Here is a 16,112-nt window from a genome sequence, read left to right as displayed (position 1 = left end):
GTCTTAGTATTTTGTTACGGCTAAGACAACACCCAACGTTAAGATCTTAGTATTCTATCACTGCAGTGGACTTGTTATTTAAGGGGTAGTATCCTTTGGTTTACAAATTGTTAAATTCTAGCACCAACTTCCTTTTGTAACATTTTAAAAGACCTTTCAGTCTCTTCAACAGACATAGAGAACAGACTTGTGGTTGTGGAGTTGGCAGGGGGTGTGGGGTGTGGGATGTGGGTGGGGGGAGGGAGGGATGGACTGGGAGTTTGGGGTTAGTAGATGCAAACTATTACATATAGAATGGATGGACAAAAAGGTCCTACTGTATAGCACAGGGAACTATATTCAATGTCCTGGGATAAATCATAATGGAAAAGAATATAAAAAAAGAATGTATATATATGTATAACTGAGTCACCTTGTTGTACAGCAGAAATTATCACAACATTGTAAATCAACTATACTTCAATTTAAAAAAAAAGAGAGAGAGAAAGACAGTCATACCTGTTAAGCTACTCTAAATTCCATTAGTACGGAAAGGGATATTTTAAGAAGACAAACAGTAAAAAGTTGTTTGTGTGAGCCAACTGCTGGTCTTTTTTGCTTATCTCTGCAAAGGTAGGGTTCACAGTATGCTAGTAGTTTATTCCTTTAAGGTTGTACTATCAACTGGATCCTTCTACAATGCCTAGAGGGTCTTCAAAGAGACATTTATAGTCACCATTTAGTGCAAAACATCCTTTCCCAAACCTGCCAACAACTCTCAGTATACAACCACTTGCCACCTGTTCTTTGGAGATTGCTTTTGCATCATTACAAGCAAAGAAATCAATACCAAACCATTGATTTGAGAAAGAGACAAGATTGAACAGCAATAATACATAAAGTTAGTCAAGCCCTACTTCTTAGTTGTTTTGAACAACAGATAGTTCAATGCCCCTTTCTGAAATAGGTACTCATCTTGCTTGCACTGGTGATCTTGTAGCAATACAGGCCCAAGATAGATGAGGCCCCATAACTCCAACCGGTATAACAGCTCTTGAATGCTACACAGAATCTCTAAATGCCTTTTTAGACTCAACAGTAACATATTAACTCGAATCTAGATCCTCTCTCTGCAGTTTACCCCTCAGTTTAATTTAAAAAGTGTGGGTTGGGGCACAGTGTCACTCTGCGAGTGTCACCAGAGAGTGAAGTGGCTTAGGTGCTGCAAATGCAGGGAGCAGCCAGCTGAAGGTCTGGTGCAAAAATATATTCTGTCTTGATAGACAGGCAAGACCAATCATTTACCTTATCCATTAATTTAATAAGACACCATCTGGTCTTTCTAAGTCAAATTAACACATACAAGTCCTTTAGATATGTTAATTAGTTTTGAACCAGTGAACAGAATCAGTAAAAAGGGACTATGGGAAGGGAGAACACTACCTTAAGTTTACACAGAGCTTTATGCTTTTAGAAACTCTTTCACATGCATTATCTTACTTGATCCTAACCTCAATCCCACAAAGTAGATGGATCATTGTTGTAAACATCTGAAAGAGGAGGAAACTGAGGCTCAAAAGATTGTTGTTCTCCTAAAATAATCTAGGGAAGAAGCTAAGTGATAGTGAAAGAAGTGAATACCTATCAGGGGCATTTTGTTCTCTTTTAGCCAAACGGCCCCGTAAGATGGGTATCATTATTATTCCTTTCTAAAGCTGAGGAAACTGAGACTTAGAATAGCAACTTGTAACAGGGCTACTAAGTGGTAGAGTCAGGATTTGAACCCAGATCTTTTGGACTTCAAAGTCCATGCTTTATTTATTACATTGATGAAGCCTATGGCTTACTGTTACAGTGAATGTAATTGCTCAAGAATTCTTGATTTTAAGAGTTTTAGCGTTCTTAAAGAACTGGGTTGTCTGGTATGGGTGATATACATTTAAGAAGTTAATATGTGACATAACAGACAAAGTGTAGGCTATGGAGTCAGAGAGATCTGTGTTTAAATCCTAGCTCTACTAATTGCTAGCTGTGTGACCCTAAGTTTTATTCTCCTCATCTGTCAAATGGATAAAAAGATCTTAACCCCATGAAGTTGATGTGAAGATTAAATTATATAACACCAAAAAGTTCCTGGTACATCAACAAATATTGGCTACCTTCCTCTATAAAAATGTTTCTTCAGGACTTCCCTGGTGGCACAGTGGTTGAGAGTCTGCCTGCCGATGCAGGGGACACAGGTTCGTGCCCCAGTACAGGAAGATCCCACATGCCGCGGAGCGGCTGGGCCCGTGAGCCATGGACGCTGAGCCTGCGCGTCCGGAGCTTGTGCTCCGCAACGGGAGAGGCCACAACAGTGAGAGGCCCGCGTACCGCAAAAAAAAAAAAAAAAAAAAGTTTCTCCAGGAAGCAGAGGAGTTAGAAAGCAGGGACAGACAAGGGTCTCTTATTTGCTAGAGGATAAAGACAGAAGTATAGAGTGGAAGGCACATAACAGACCTCATTTGTACAGGAAATCTTTGCAAACAATCACAGCTCAAGTATTACCTACTTCAAGAAGAATTCTCTGGTATCGAGAGTCTGGGTTAAGGTCCTTCTAAGCTCCCACAGAATTCTGTTTACTTCTGTCTTAGCATTCAGTATACTGTGTTATGTCTGTCTCTTTACATATCTGTTTTCTCCTCTAGATAATAAGTTAACCTCTCTTCTATCACAATATCTGGTGTAAGGTAGATGCTCAATAAGTTTTTGCTGAATGGAGGAATGAAGAAAAATAAATAAAACCAGACCCATCTCAATAACAGTGTGTCGGAGAAGATTAAAATCAGATTTATAAAATTTTCTTACCTTGACTGCATAGTTATTAAGTGGATCTTTTGCATATGAAGCTGTGTAGTAAACTGCATCGCCTGCCTCACAACATGGCTTGTCACTGGTTAGCCTGAAGTCTGACCAGCTGTCCACCCCAAAACGGAGCTGGTCTTTCTGCCCAGCCATGAAGAGGTCTTCACATTTAATAGCCAGTTTCTTCAAGGCATCTGTATGAAGGCTTCGGATTTTACCCACCACTTCTTCACGATTCTCAAGTCCTCGATAAAGTGCTTGTCTCTGTGGCTTCTGGATACTCCGGCCTTGTCTACAAGAGGGACCACGCCGGCTGGACAGGGACTCTGTGCTATTGGAAAATCTATCCTTAATACTGAGAGTGGTTAAGCTGGAGATGCTGTTTGCTGCTGAGGGCACAGGTCTCTCCTTGTGCAAAGGTCTCTCCAAGGAGTCATAAGACTCAATGTCCAGTCCCTTGAGTTCATAACTGATTGAAGAGCCAGCACTGCTGGCATCCCAGTTCGGGTCGATATCATAGGTGGGATTAGCCATGACACAAAGAGTAGTTTCCAGGGATTTTTGGAGGTCTTTGGAGATTGGCTCTGTATTGGCTCTTATGATCATTTTCTTTGGCAGTGGGGGTGGTGTAGGTTGAGAAGCATTAGGTGTTTCTTGGTCTGTTTTCCCACCAAAGGCAATGGCATCATCTAAACCTCCCTTAGGCTGCCGTGGATGCTTGGGAGGTATCATGGCTGCTCTAGATTGCCCTGTATTGTTTTAAAATAAAGAAAGAAAGGGAAAAAAAAAAGAATAATTAAGTAAAGTTTTCATTCTTGTTACATAATTGAAACTTAAGCAGAAATAAGGGAGGTGGCTACAAGAATATACAAAGTCAATGCTTTAATCCAAAAATGGTAAAAGAAAACAAAGAACAAATAGCTAAATTTAAAGGTAAGAGTTCAAGACTTGATGGAAGCAACAAATGTGAACAATGTCTCCATATTTCTTTGCCATAGGAACAGGGCAATGGGCTTTTTTTTCAAGAAGGAATTCATATTCTCCACTCCTGGCCCCAAGAGTGCTGTATTCACCACTCTAGAGTACTAACGAGTGACAGACACTCAAATAACTGTACTGTGACAGAACAGAGATGATAGTATTTGTGCATTAAAAAAAATTACTTGGGAGCATTATTAAAAACAATTGGGATTAGCAAATGAGGCCGCTAGACTGGTGCTCAGAAGATACTATTCTATTCTTTTAACTTTGTTCCAAAGTTACATTGTATTGTATACAGCACTTGTCATTCTCCATCCAATACATATGAATACAATTTCATAAACCATGTTATTTCACTTCACTACAGAGATGAATTCCAGCACCACTTAAACTGGTCTATGTATAAGATCCCTGAGACTGTGGTAAGGGGAACCATGTATATGAGCAGTAAACTGCTGTTTCAAATATCATTCACAAACTCTTACATGATTCTGTTTTATTTTGGGGGGCATATAAAAACTGTGATTTGAGAGATGCTACTTTTGAAATTCTCTTACAACAAGCCCTGGTTACAGGACCAGTCATCTTTGTTTCCTTTCTAGAATTTATGCTTAGAAGAAGATAAAATGCATAAGTATGTGATCAATGACACCTTCAGGTCTTACTGTATAATGGGGAAGGAGCATTATTTTTTTAAAGACAGAAATATACCATGAAAGTTTAATAAAAGCTATTAAAATCAGTAATGTTATTAAAATGAAATCTCCACTCAATATTTCAGAGTTAGAGCATAATGCTCTGTTATGGGTGGAATTATGTCCTCTCTCCCAAAATATACTGAAGTCCTAACCTCTGGTACCTGTGAATGTGACCTTATTCGGAAATAGAGTCTTTTTAGAGGTAATCAGGTTAAGATGAGGTCATTAGGGTGGGCCTCAATCCAATATGGCTGGTGTCCTTATAAGAAGGGGAAAATGTGATATAAAGACAGACACACAGGGAGAACACCATGTGATGACAGAGGCAGAGACTGGAGTAATGCAGTTGCAAGCCAGGGATGCTAAGGATTGATGGCCACCACCAGATGCTAGGAAGAAATAAGGAAGGATTCTACCTAGAATCTCGGAGGGAACATGACCTTGTTAACACCTTAATTCACCTCCAAGCTGCCAGAACTACAGGAGAATAAATTTCTCTTGTTTTAAGCCACCCACTTTGTGGTACTTTGTTATAGCAGCCCTAGGAAACTATGCTCCTACTGATGATTAGACAGAACAGAAGGCATCAGATGGTCTTGAGGATGATAATGAATAAAGATGGTGGCTTGTTTTATTAAAAATCATGTCCTTGTAGCAATGCCAAGGGGAAGCACCATACAAACTGTGATTGTAACAACAATATACTCCATTTCCCACATATGCAACTCTCTTCGAGGACACCCAAGAGTTTACACAAACTATGACAATATACAAGCAAACCTAAGTATGCCCTTTCTCCGTCAATGGCATGTAGCAATATTCTTTTACAAGGAACAGAGCTACATTACATATAAATAAGAAATACAAATATATAGACAGCATGAGAATGAGACAGAGAAAGAGTATGAGAATGCTAAACTCTAAGAGGGCCAGGACTTTTGTTTTACTAATTGCTGTATCCTCTATGTCAAAAATCAGGGCCTGTATTTAATTGATGCTTAATAAATATTTCTTGAATGACTAGAGGAATAAATATTTAGGGCTAAAAGAGGCAAAACTGTATAGGTACCTGTAACAAGTAAAGATACTGAATTAATAATTTACAAAATCCCCACAAAGAAAAGTCCAGGACCATATGGCTTCATTGATGAATTCTACCAAACATTTAAAGAAGTATTAAAACCAATCATTCACCAACTCTTCCAAAAAGTAGAAAGGGAGGGAACACTTACGAACTTGAAACCTATGACAGGCCAATATTACCTATATATCAAAACAAGAGAAAGACCTTACAAGAAAACTATAGACTAATATCCCTTATTACTAGGCACAAAAATCCTCACAAAGTACTAGCAAACTGAATCCAGCAACATATGAAAAGGATTACACATCACAACAAATTTGGATTTATCCCAGGAATGCAAGGTTGGTTTAACATCTGAAAATCAATCAATGTAATACACCATGTAAACAAAATAAAGAGTGAAAAAACCTCACATGGTCAGCTCAACAGATGCGGAAAAAGCATTTCAGCAAATCCAATACTTTTCATAATAAAAACACTGAACAAACTGGGAAAAGAAGGGATCATCCTCATCCTGATAAAGGTCACCTATGAAAAACCAAGAGCTAAATCATACTTCATGGCAAAAGACTAGATTTTTCCCCACAAAGATCAGGAACAAGACAATGACTTCCATTCTTGTCACTTCTAGTCTACATTGTACTGGAGGACCTAGCCAGGGAAATCATGAAAGGAAAAGAAATAAAAACATGCAGATTGGAAAAGAGATAAAATTATCTCTATTCACAGGTGACATAATCTTGTATATAGGAAAGGCTAAGGAATCCACAAAAAAACTATTAGAACTAATATACCAGTTCAGCAAGATTGCAGGATATAAGATCAATATAAAAAATCAATTGTAACCTAAACAGACATTTCTCCAAAGAAGATGTACAGATGGCCAGCAAACACATGAAAAGATGCTCAATATCACTAATCATTAGAGAAATGCAAATCAAAACCACAGTGAGGTATCACCTCACACCGGTCAGAATGGCCATCATCAAAAAATCTACAGACAATAAATGGAGAGGGTGTGGAGAAAAGGGAACCCTCCTGAACTGTTGGTGGGAATGTAAATTGATACAGCTACTATGGAGAACAGTATGGAGGTTCCTTAAAAAACTAAAAACAGAACTACCATTGACCCAGCAATCCCACTACTGGGCATCTACCCTGAGAAAACCATAATTCAAAAAGAGACATGGGGTTTCCCTGGTGGCACAGTGATTGAGAGTCTGCCTGCTAATGCAGGGGACACGGGTTCGAGCCCTGGTCTGGGAGGATCCCACGTGCCGCAGAGCAACTAGGCCCATGTGCCACAACTACTGAGCCTGCGTGTCTGGAGCCTGTGCTCCACAACAAGATAGGCTGCGATAGTGAGAGGCCCGCGCACCGCGATGAAGAGTGGCCCCCGCTTGCCACAACTAGAGATAGCCCTCGCACAGAAACGAAGACCCAGCACAGCAAAAATAAATAGAAGAAAAAAAAAAAAAGAGACATGTACCACAATGTTCATTGCAGCACTATTTGCAATAGCCAGGACATGCAAACAACCTAAGTGTCCATCGACAGATGAATGGATAAAGAAGATGTGGTACATATATACAATGGAGTATTACTCAGCCATAAAAAGGAGTGAAACTGAGTTATTTGTAGTGAGGTGGATGGACCTAGAGTCTGTCATACAGAGTGAAGTAAGTCAGAAAGAGAAAAACAAATACTGTATGCTAACGCATATGTATGGAATACAAAAAACCCCCCTACTGATGAACCTAGTGGCAGGGCAGGAATAAAGATGGAGACATAGAGAACGGACTTGAGGACACAGGTGGGGAAGGGGAAGCTGGGACAAAGTGAGAGTAACACTGACATATATACACTACCGAATGTAAAATCGATGGCTAGTGGGAAGCTTCTGCATAGCACAGGGAGATCAACTCAATGCTTTGTGATGACCTAGAGGGGTGGAATAGGGAGGGTGGGAAGGAGGCTCAAGAGGGAGGGGATATGGGGAGATATGTATACATATAGCGGATTCACTTTGTTGTACAGTAAACTAACACAACATTGTAAAGCAATTATACTCCAATAAAGATGTGAAAAAAAATCAATTGTATTTCTATACACTGGCAATGAATAATTCAAAAGTTAAATTAAGAAAACAATTCCGTTTACAATATCATCAAAAAGAATAAAGTATTTAGGAAAAAAATTAGGAAATTAAGTGTAAGACTTGTACATGGAAAACTACCAAACACTGATGAAGGACATTAAAAATCTAAATAAATGAAAAGACATCTTATGTTCATGGATTAGACTTAATAGATTCAGATGGAAATATTCTCCAAATTGATCTAAAAATTTAATGTAATCCCCATCAAAATCCCAGCTGGCCTTCTTGCAGAAATTGACAGGATGATCCTAAAATTCATATGGAAACACAAAGGATCAAGAGTAGGCCTCCCTGCCCAAATCTTGAAAAAGAGAACAGCAGAAGAACCCACATTTCCCGACTTCAAAACTTACTTCACAACTACAGTAATCAAGACTGTGGGGTACTGGCATAAGAATAGAAATACAGATGAATGGAATAGAATTGAGAGTCCAGAAATAAACTCATATTTATGGTCAATTGATTTTCAACAAGGATGCCAAGATAATTCAATGGGGAAAGAGAAGTCTTTTCAACAAATGGTGCTGGGACAACTTGGTATCCACATGCAAAAGAATGAAGTTGAACCCCTGCGTCATAGTATACCCAAAAATTAACTCAAAATGTATGAAAGATCTAAAAGTTAAGAGCTAAATCTATAAAACTCCTGGAAGAAAACATAGGAATAAATTTTTTCGACCTTGGGTCAGGCAGTGATTACTTAAATATAACACCTAAAGCAACAAAAGAAAAGCAACAAGAGAAAAAAATAAATTGGAATTGATAAAAATGAAAAACTTTTGTGCTTCAAAGGTTAACTTCAAGAAAGTGAAAAGATAGCCCTTAGAATGGGAGAGAATATGTGTAAGTTATATATCTGATAGGAGATTTGTATCTAGAATTTATAAATAACTCTTACAATGAAAATATAAATAACCCATTAAAAGTGGGTAAAGGATTTGCATAGACATTTCTCCAAAGAAGATATACAAATGGCCAATAAGCACATGTAAAGATGCTCAGCATTTCTCACTAGGTAAATGCAAACTAAAACCACAAGACATCACTTCACATCCACAAAGCTGGCTTCAATTAAATAGATGAGCAAGTATTAGTAAAGATATGGAGAAATTCAAACCCTCATATATTGCTAGTGGGAATCTAAAAGGGTGCCACCACCTTGGAAAACAGTTTGGTAGTTACTCAAAAAATAAAACACAGAGTTACCACATGACCCAGCATTTCTAATCCTAGGGATATATCCGAGAGAAATGAAAACATATGTTCACACAAAAACTTGTACTCAAATGTTCACAGCAACACTTGAGTAGAAGTACAAGATAAAAGCCCAAAAGTGGAAATAACTCAAACGTCCATCAACTGATGATGAATGGATAAACAAAAGGTAGCACAGCCACACAACAGAATATTATTTAGCCATAAAAAGAAGTGAAGTACTGATATGTGCTACAACCTGTATGAACCTTGGAAACATTATGCTAAGTGAGAGAAGCCAGTAGTAAAAAAACACATATCGTATGAATCCACTTATATGAAATGTCTAGAAATACACAAATTCATAGAGACAGACAGTAGATTAGTGGTTGCCATGGCTCGGGGGAAGGGAGAATGGAAACAGAGAGTGATTGTTAATGGGTTTCTGTTTCGGGTGATGAAAATGTTCTGGAATTAGATACTGGTAGTGGTTGTAAAATTCTGTTAATATACTAAAACTCATTGAATTGCACACTCAAAAAGGGTGAATTTTTTTTTTTTTTTAATTTATTTGTTTATGGCTGTGTTGGGTCTTCGTTTCTGTGTGTGGGCTTTCTCTAGTTGTGGCAAGCGGGGGGCACTCTTCATCGCGGTGCGCGGGCCTCTCACTATCACAGCCTCTCTTGTTGAGGAGCACAGGCTCCAGATGCGCAGGCTCAGTAATTGTGGCTCACGGGCCCAGTTGCTCCGTGGCATGTGGGATCTTCCCAGACCAGGGCTCGAACCCGTGTCCCCTGCATTGGCAGGCAGATTCTCAACCACTGCGCCACCAGGGAAGCCCAAAAAGGGTGAATTTTATGGTACATAAATTATATCTAAATAAAGCAAATCAACAATCCATTTTTAGAAACCACCATAAATTCAGTTTTCAGTCATATCTTCCCATTTTTCTGTGCTCTTAACAATATGAAGGATGTAGGGGCTTGGCATTTACTGAACTCTTCCTGTGATGGTGAGGCCTCCCTCCCAGTGCTGCCCCAGCCCTACTTTGCCTCAGCTAATGTGAGAAGTCAGAAGCACAGTTTATTTACAAGATGACAGAAATATGCTTTGTAACAAATCTTCATTTTCCATTTGCTGACCCAGACAGTGGAAAAGGTTAGAAGTAGTGAACTGCACCAGCACCTTATCTTCCTGTCCTGACTACTGTGGCAGTGTCCTGTTACCACTGTCTCCAGTTTTGCCTTCCTCACCACACTAGCCATTAGAGACTTTATTCAAACACCAAAGCTGATCATGGCACTCCTCTACTTCAAAAATTCCATCCTTGAGAATTTGGACTTGATCCCGAGGATGGAGTTTTCTTTGCTTCAGCACAGAAAGCAAGGCTTTTATGACCTTGCCCTGGTTGTTCTGTTTCTCTCATAGCATTTCCCCATGTGTCATAAGTTGGGGCTACCAAACTGCTTGTGGTTTCTCCAGCACTCTTGGCTACTTCATGTTGTGTCTGTGTTTATGTTGACCCTCTTTCAGGAATGATTTCCCTCTCCTCTCATCTTTAAACATTCTGCCTCTGAGGAATGTTTCTTACTCCACTTCGCGAAACTGACCTCTCCTTCCTTGGGACCACAGATACATTCTGTGAACATTTCTCTCTAAGTACTTAGAATACTTGACTTGTGTCCCTGTCTGAATTCCCCATGGGTTTGTTCATTGAGGACAGAGACCTGTCTCATTTGTACACCCATGACAAAGCAAAGAGTCTGGCTGAGGGGGAAATGGAAGGAAGAAAGGAATTAACAGAAAAACTAGAAAAAGGAACCTATTCTCATTCCTTCCAATGTGCACCTTAGGAGAATCTTTATGGGATGGTCATTTTCTTTCCATTTTTCTAAATCAGAACAAACGAAAACAATCATGGACACAGAAGGAATGGAGGATTCCAAAAGTGCTTTTCTTTTCTTTTAAATGACCTCAGAACTGACAGGTGAGACAAGGTCTGTCATCATCAGCAGCTCTTTAGCGCTTATCAGAGGAGGTAGAAGAGGGCTGATCATGCCGCTTTCCACCACCTTCAGAATAAAGTCCAAACTCCTCAGGAAGTTGGTCAAGGCTGTCAGCTTTATCTACCACTATTTCTCATCAACGCTCCCACAAGAATCACTCAATTCCTGTTCTTTTAATATGCTCCATGTTTTTATTTTTACATCTCTACCTTAGTAAAGGTGTTCTGTCCTAAGCCCAGCTCAAATAACCCTTTTCTACTGAAGCCCTCCCTCCTCTCTAATCCCCACCTCCAAACTGGGAGCCATCCCTTCTTCCTCTGTGTTCTCTTACCACTTTTCACTCTATGATAGCATTTTTAGCCTTTTATAATGTGTGTATGTTTTTTTTTGTTTTTTTGTTTTTTTTTTTACATTTCCTCAGAAATTCTGGCACGGTGTGAGAAACGCAGCAAGTGTGCAGGAAACAGCTGCCAGACTGAAGGACAGAGTGTCAGCAGAGTTGGTCATCATTCCAAAATGAAAATGGACAGCCAAGGCAGCAAGGAGGTAAAGATAATTAACAGTGGTTTCTCTCCCTAAACAGTGGGATATGATCTCCTGGGAGCTAAGATTTCCACATGGGAATAAGAAATGTTTGCGTTCCAAATGAAACCATGAACATTCTACAGCCCATGCAAGTAGGTCAAGCCATTCGCCCAAGTCTAAATGCGTCCTGTGTTTTTTAATTTTTTTCTTCTGAGAAGGACAAGTTCTCCTAACTGAATTCCAATCATCTGGGTCAACATTTTAAAAGCTTGGTATCTTAGCTGTTTTTATTTTAAACTTTTAATCCTGTACATTCTTCTCAAGCCTCCGGGACCAGACACTAAGCTCAGCTTTCAGCAGGCCTGATATAACATCACATACTCTACATTTTTGTGGCATGCCAGCTCTCTAAACAGAAAGAAAAATAGATTGTGTTCTAAACCTTGCCTTATAGACTAAAAAGTTCTTTTGGACAAATATATTTGACTAAACCACACTCAATCTTTCCTTTCCTTTCTTTCTGAGTTTCTAAACTCTATCTTTATACTTTCTCTTCACTTAAAAATGTCTTCACACTGACAAATAAGGTCTTATATCACATTCTGAAAAGCAAATGATGAAAGATGGATTAAAAGGGAATAATTTAATGACACTACTTCAAAGAAGCAAAAAGGTGTTTAAAACTCCTCAGGAAGGAAGATTATTGATATAGGCTCTAAAAACTTACACAATTGGTATAATAAATAGAAAGGAAATAAGAAAAATATTATCACTAAAGATCAACATTTTAAAGATGATTACACAGTAAAAAAATCAAAATAATAATTACATCACTATAGACATCTACTGGAAGGCACCATCATTTGAAGACACACTCAGGACAAATCACAGCAAATGTCTGCTTAAGACCTGACGATCACTACAATCTTAGGGTGCTAGGGATTAAAGGCACTTAAGGATGACCCATTTAGACAGGAGCAGTATGTTAATGAGTACAATTAGCCCTTTATTCTAGTAAGACAGGAATGTCATGGTCTCCTGGTCAGTCTCCCTGCCTCCAGTCATTCTGTAGGTAGCTTCCAGAATGATCTTAAAAAAATCCTGATCATGTCCCTCTATCCAAAATTCTTCAGTGGCTCTCCATTTCCTACAGGTAAAAGATACACTCACTGTGATACATACATACCATTTATGATCTGGCCTTGCTTTTCCACTCTGCCCCATTTTGCCAACTCTGCCTCTTTCACTCTGCACTTAAGCTACCTTTAATTAATTACTGGTAGTTAACTGAACATTCATTTTTCTATCAAGCTTCAGGCCTTTGTACATACTCTTCCCTCTACCTGGAATGTTCTCCCTTGCTTGTCAATCTGGCAAACAACTACTCTTCTTTCAAACTTGAAAACTTAGTGACCCTCTCCAAGACTCCTCCAGGCAGGGGCTTTTATTGAACCTTTAAATACCTGCATCACAGCAACTATCACATGAGCTCCTAAGAGTCCAGCCCCCATGGCTGTCTTTCCCAAAGAGCAGAAGTCCTTGAAGATAGCACTAGTATTCCCAGTGCCTAGCCTGGTTCCCAGGAGATAGCTGGCACTCAACAAATGAAAGTGTTAAAGCCAAAATAAATGGAATATATTTTTCTATTTAAATTGTAATTTCAATATTCATCCTTAATCTTTCCCCAGGGCTCATGACAAGTAACACAGATGAGAATGGGAAGGGAGAGGACAACAGAAGATATGATCATCACCAAACTGGGAAAGATGCACTGGAGTTTTTAAATATAGATGCCACACAGCACACTGTGCCAGCCTTGTCAAATAAGTAGGCCTCTCCTTGGCTGCCCCCAGCACTCACTGTATCATCCCCTGGCAATGGGCATCAGCAACTTAGGAGGAAGGGTCCTAATCTATCTGGGCATTATTACTGTGCTAGGTCCCACCACAGTTAAATGTAAGCACCAACTGGCAAACCACAGGGGACATCAAGATCATGCCAAATGATAAAACAAAGCTTTAAGACCACTTCAGGTTCAGGCTTAGCCTCAAATAAAGAGATACACGGACCACTTTAAAGAATGTCAGTGGTGTAGCAGCTGACAGACTCAATTTTTAAAGATCTCATTAATGAGAACCTCTTCAAGAATAGAGATTATTTATTTGGGGGTAAGTTATCTATGTAATTTGAATATTGCACTCTGCCAACAAATTCCAGTGCATGGGAAACTATTTTTAAATGTGAATGCAGCTAACTTAAAAGATAGGAACACAGTCTATAGTTTCTTTTTAAATAGAGATAATTACATTTTTAGGAAGTACAACAAATGCACAAACAAATGTTCAGAGCTGTCACTCTCACTTTTTTGTTAAACATCCAGATAATCTAAAAACGTGCAATTCTTTCATCTTTGGTTCAAATAGTTAACTTTGCATTGTGTGGCATAATGTCTGGCCCATAGAATTGTTATTCCTCAATAATTATTTGTTGAGTAAATGAATGAATGGTAATATACTCTTCAGAATGATTTTTTTTAAAGCTGCCATTTATGATGACATTACTCCATAATTACTACCATCAAGGCTGGCAATGTAATGACATTCCTTTAAGTTTATCTACTCTTTAAAATTTAACACCGATGGTCAATACATTGTCAAAGGAAGTTCTGGAGATAGAAGGCTTTCAGGTGTTTTCTTTCAGTGTTTGAACAGTGCAGACTTAAGGAGATGCTCTAGGTAAGTAAGATGAGAAATGTGGACAGTTTCACGTGGAAAGGAAACTGAGGTATGGCTTACATAATTCCTTAATTAGGAAACCCCTGATTAAGTCTCATTTTAGAAAAAAAAAGCCAGCTGATAAATGGAACACACAAACTAGGACTTGAAATTTTCCTGTATGAACTTTCCTCAGGAGAGCTCCGTTTCCCTAACCCGAAACTTACATAGTCAAATGCTAAGTCATTTTTGGCATATTCATCCAAACATGTTTTCAGCACCTTCTGTGTGTTTTAGATAACGTGCTAGGTTGTAGGCACAAAGAAAGAGGAACAAGCCAAAATTCTGTCCAGTAAAGGGAGACTAGATAGATCTTTCTAAAAAGTAACATCTAGAGTACTCGGTTAAAAAGTGAGTGAAGGAGAGCTAAAGTCACCAACTAATTTCCAACAGAGTAGAAGTCTTTACAAGATCCTGATTTCAGCAGGCTGATAAAGTTGTCAGGTGTGCCACATAAAAATCTAGCGATATTTCTTCTAGACATTTTGAGACAGACATAAGAAACGTGGGGAAATGTTGAAGGTCTGATTAAAAAAACTTTCTATCACTTCTTTAGGAAATCATTTTGGTGGCAGATACCCTGCTAAATTCAGTTTCGGGTGTATTAAAGTGTTATAGATCAGAGTTTGTTCAGTGATCACATATCACCATCACCCAGAGGAAAACCATCACTCTATAAGGGGCAACCTTCCTAAGCAGTTGTCAAGCACATAAAAACCAATAACGATTTTTGTGCCCACAGAAGACAATACAAATCCCCCAAATAACCAATTCTTTAAAGCAGTGTTGTCCAACAGAACTTTCTGTGATGACGGAAATGTTCTGTATCTGCATGTTGAATACAGTAGCTATTAGCCACATGTGGCTATTGAGCACTTGAAATGTTGCTAGTGAGACTGAAGAACTGAATTTTTATTTACATTTTAATGAATTTAAATAGCCAGATGTGGCTAGTGGCTACCATACTGTATACTGTAGCTCTAAAATCTATAATTAATTGTTATAAACAAAATAAAGTTTGCTTTATTTATGTTAAGGACAAGAAAAAAGGCAGCTGAATTAACCCTGGAGAGGGATCTCTAAGGTAAAAAAAAAATGGATGGTTCGCATAAGTCGGTAGCTTTTTGTGGGAATGGTTGAATCACAACAGCTCTTGTTATACCATAGCAGAGAAAGGAAGCTGTCTCAAAGGTAGAGGTCTAAAGGGAGATTCTGACATACGGTAATCAAGGCCCATTCCAATCCAGTTTTTTTTTTTTTTTTGACTAATTAGTTTTCAGAACTATCTAAGAAATGTGGGAACTACAAAGCAAATGCAAACCATGTCCCTTTGTTTTGCTATAACTAGCAGACTTTGGGGGACTGGGTCTGTCGCAGTACTTCGCTGTTATTTGTTATCTCTCCTCTGGTCCCTGTTGGCCACCTTGGTGTCCTGTCTCCTCTATCGTGTTTCACTCTCTCAGTCATCAGTTGTATAGGCAGCCCACAACTTTTTGGATTTTGTTGCTCTGCTTATTCAACATTTCTAATAAACTTTTAAAATTATTTCTGCTTTATGCTACATTTTCTGGCTAGCACATCAAACATATTGAAAAAAGAAAGCAACAGTATATTTTGGTGTAGAAATAAAGGAACTTCAATGATTAAGCACTTCTATGTATCAAGTACTTCTTTTGCCATCAGCCCTACAAAGCAGATGCTACTATTCCCTCATGTCAGATGAGGAAACTGAAGCTCAGAGATGGTAAATAACTGACCCACAATCATGTAGGTGGGCAGTGATACAGCTGTCATATAAACCTAAACCTGTCTGATCTCCCAAACCTACGTTTTTTTCCTACTATATAACACTGCTTCCTAAGCCCACTT

The 16,112-nt window shown here is 38.8% G+C and overlaps 1 protein-coding gene across 1 annotated transcript in view; it reads right to left on the bottom strand.

The window, feature by feature from the left end:
• The window catches only part of PEAK1 (pseudopodium enriched atypical kinase 1), a gene marked incomplete at its 3' end in the record, with an annotated part of 54,872 nt that overhangs the window by 13,784 nt on the left and 24,976 nt on the right, over positions 1–16,112 (bottom strand). Inside the window, exon 3 of the mRNA XM_079700558.1 lies at positions 2,827–3,572. Within this exon, the coding sequence (XP_079556684.1) occupies positions 2,827–3,572 (746 nt within the window). The remainder of the gene's footprint in view (positions 1–2,826; positions 3,573–16,112) is intronic.

This window comes from Hyperoodon ampullatus, assembly GCF_949752795.1.
Source record: "Hyperoodon ampullatus genome assembly, chromosome: 3".
NCBI classification, from domain to species: Eukaryota; Metazoa; Chordata; class Mammalia; order Artiodactyla; family Ziphiidae; genus Hyperoodon; species Hyperoodon ampullatus.
Note: the sequence above shows the minus strand (reverse complement) of the source record. Positions and strands in the feature narration are given on the sequence as shown.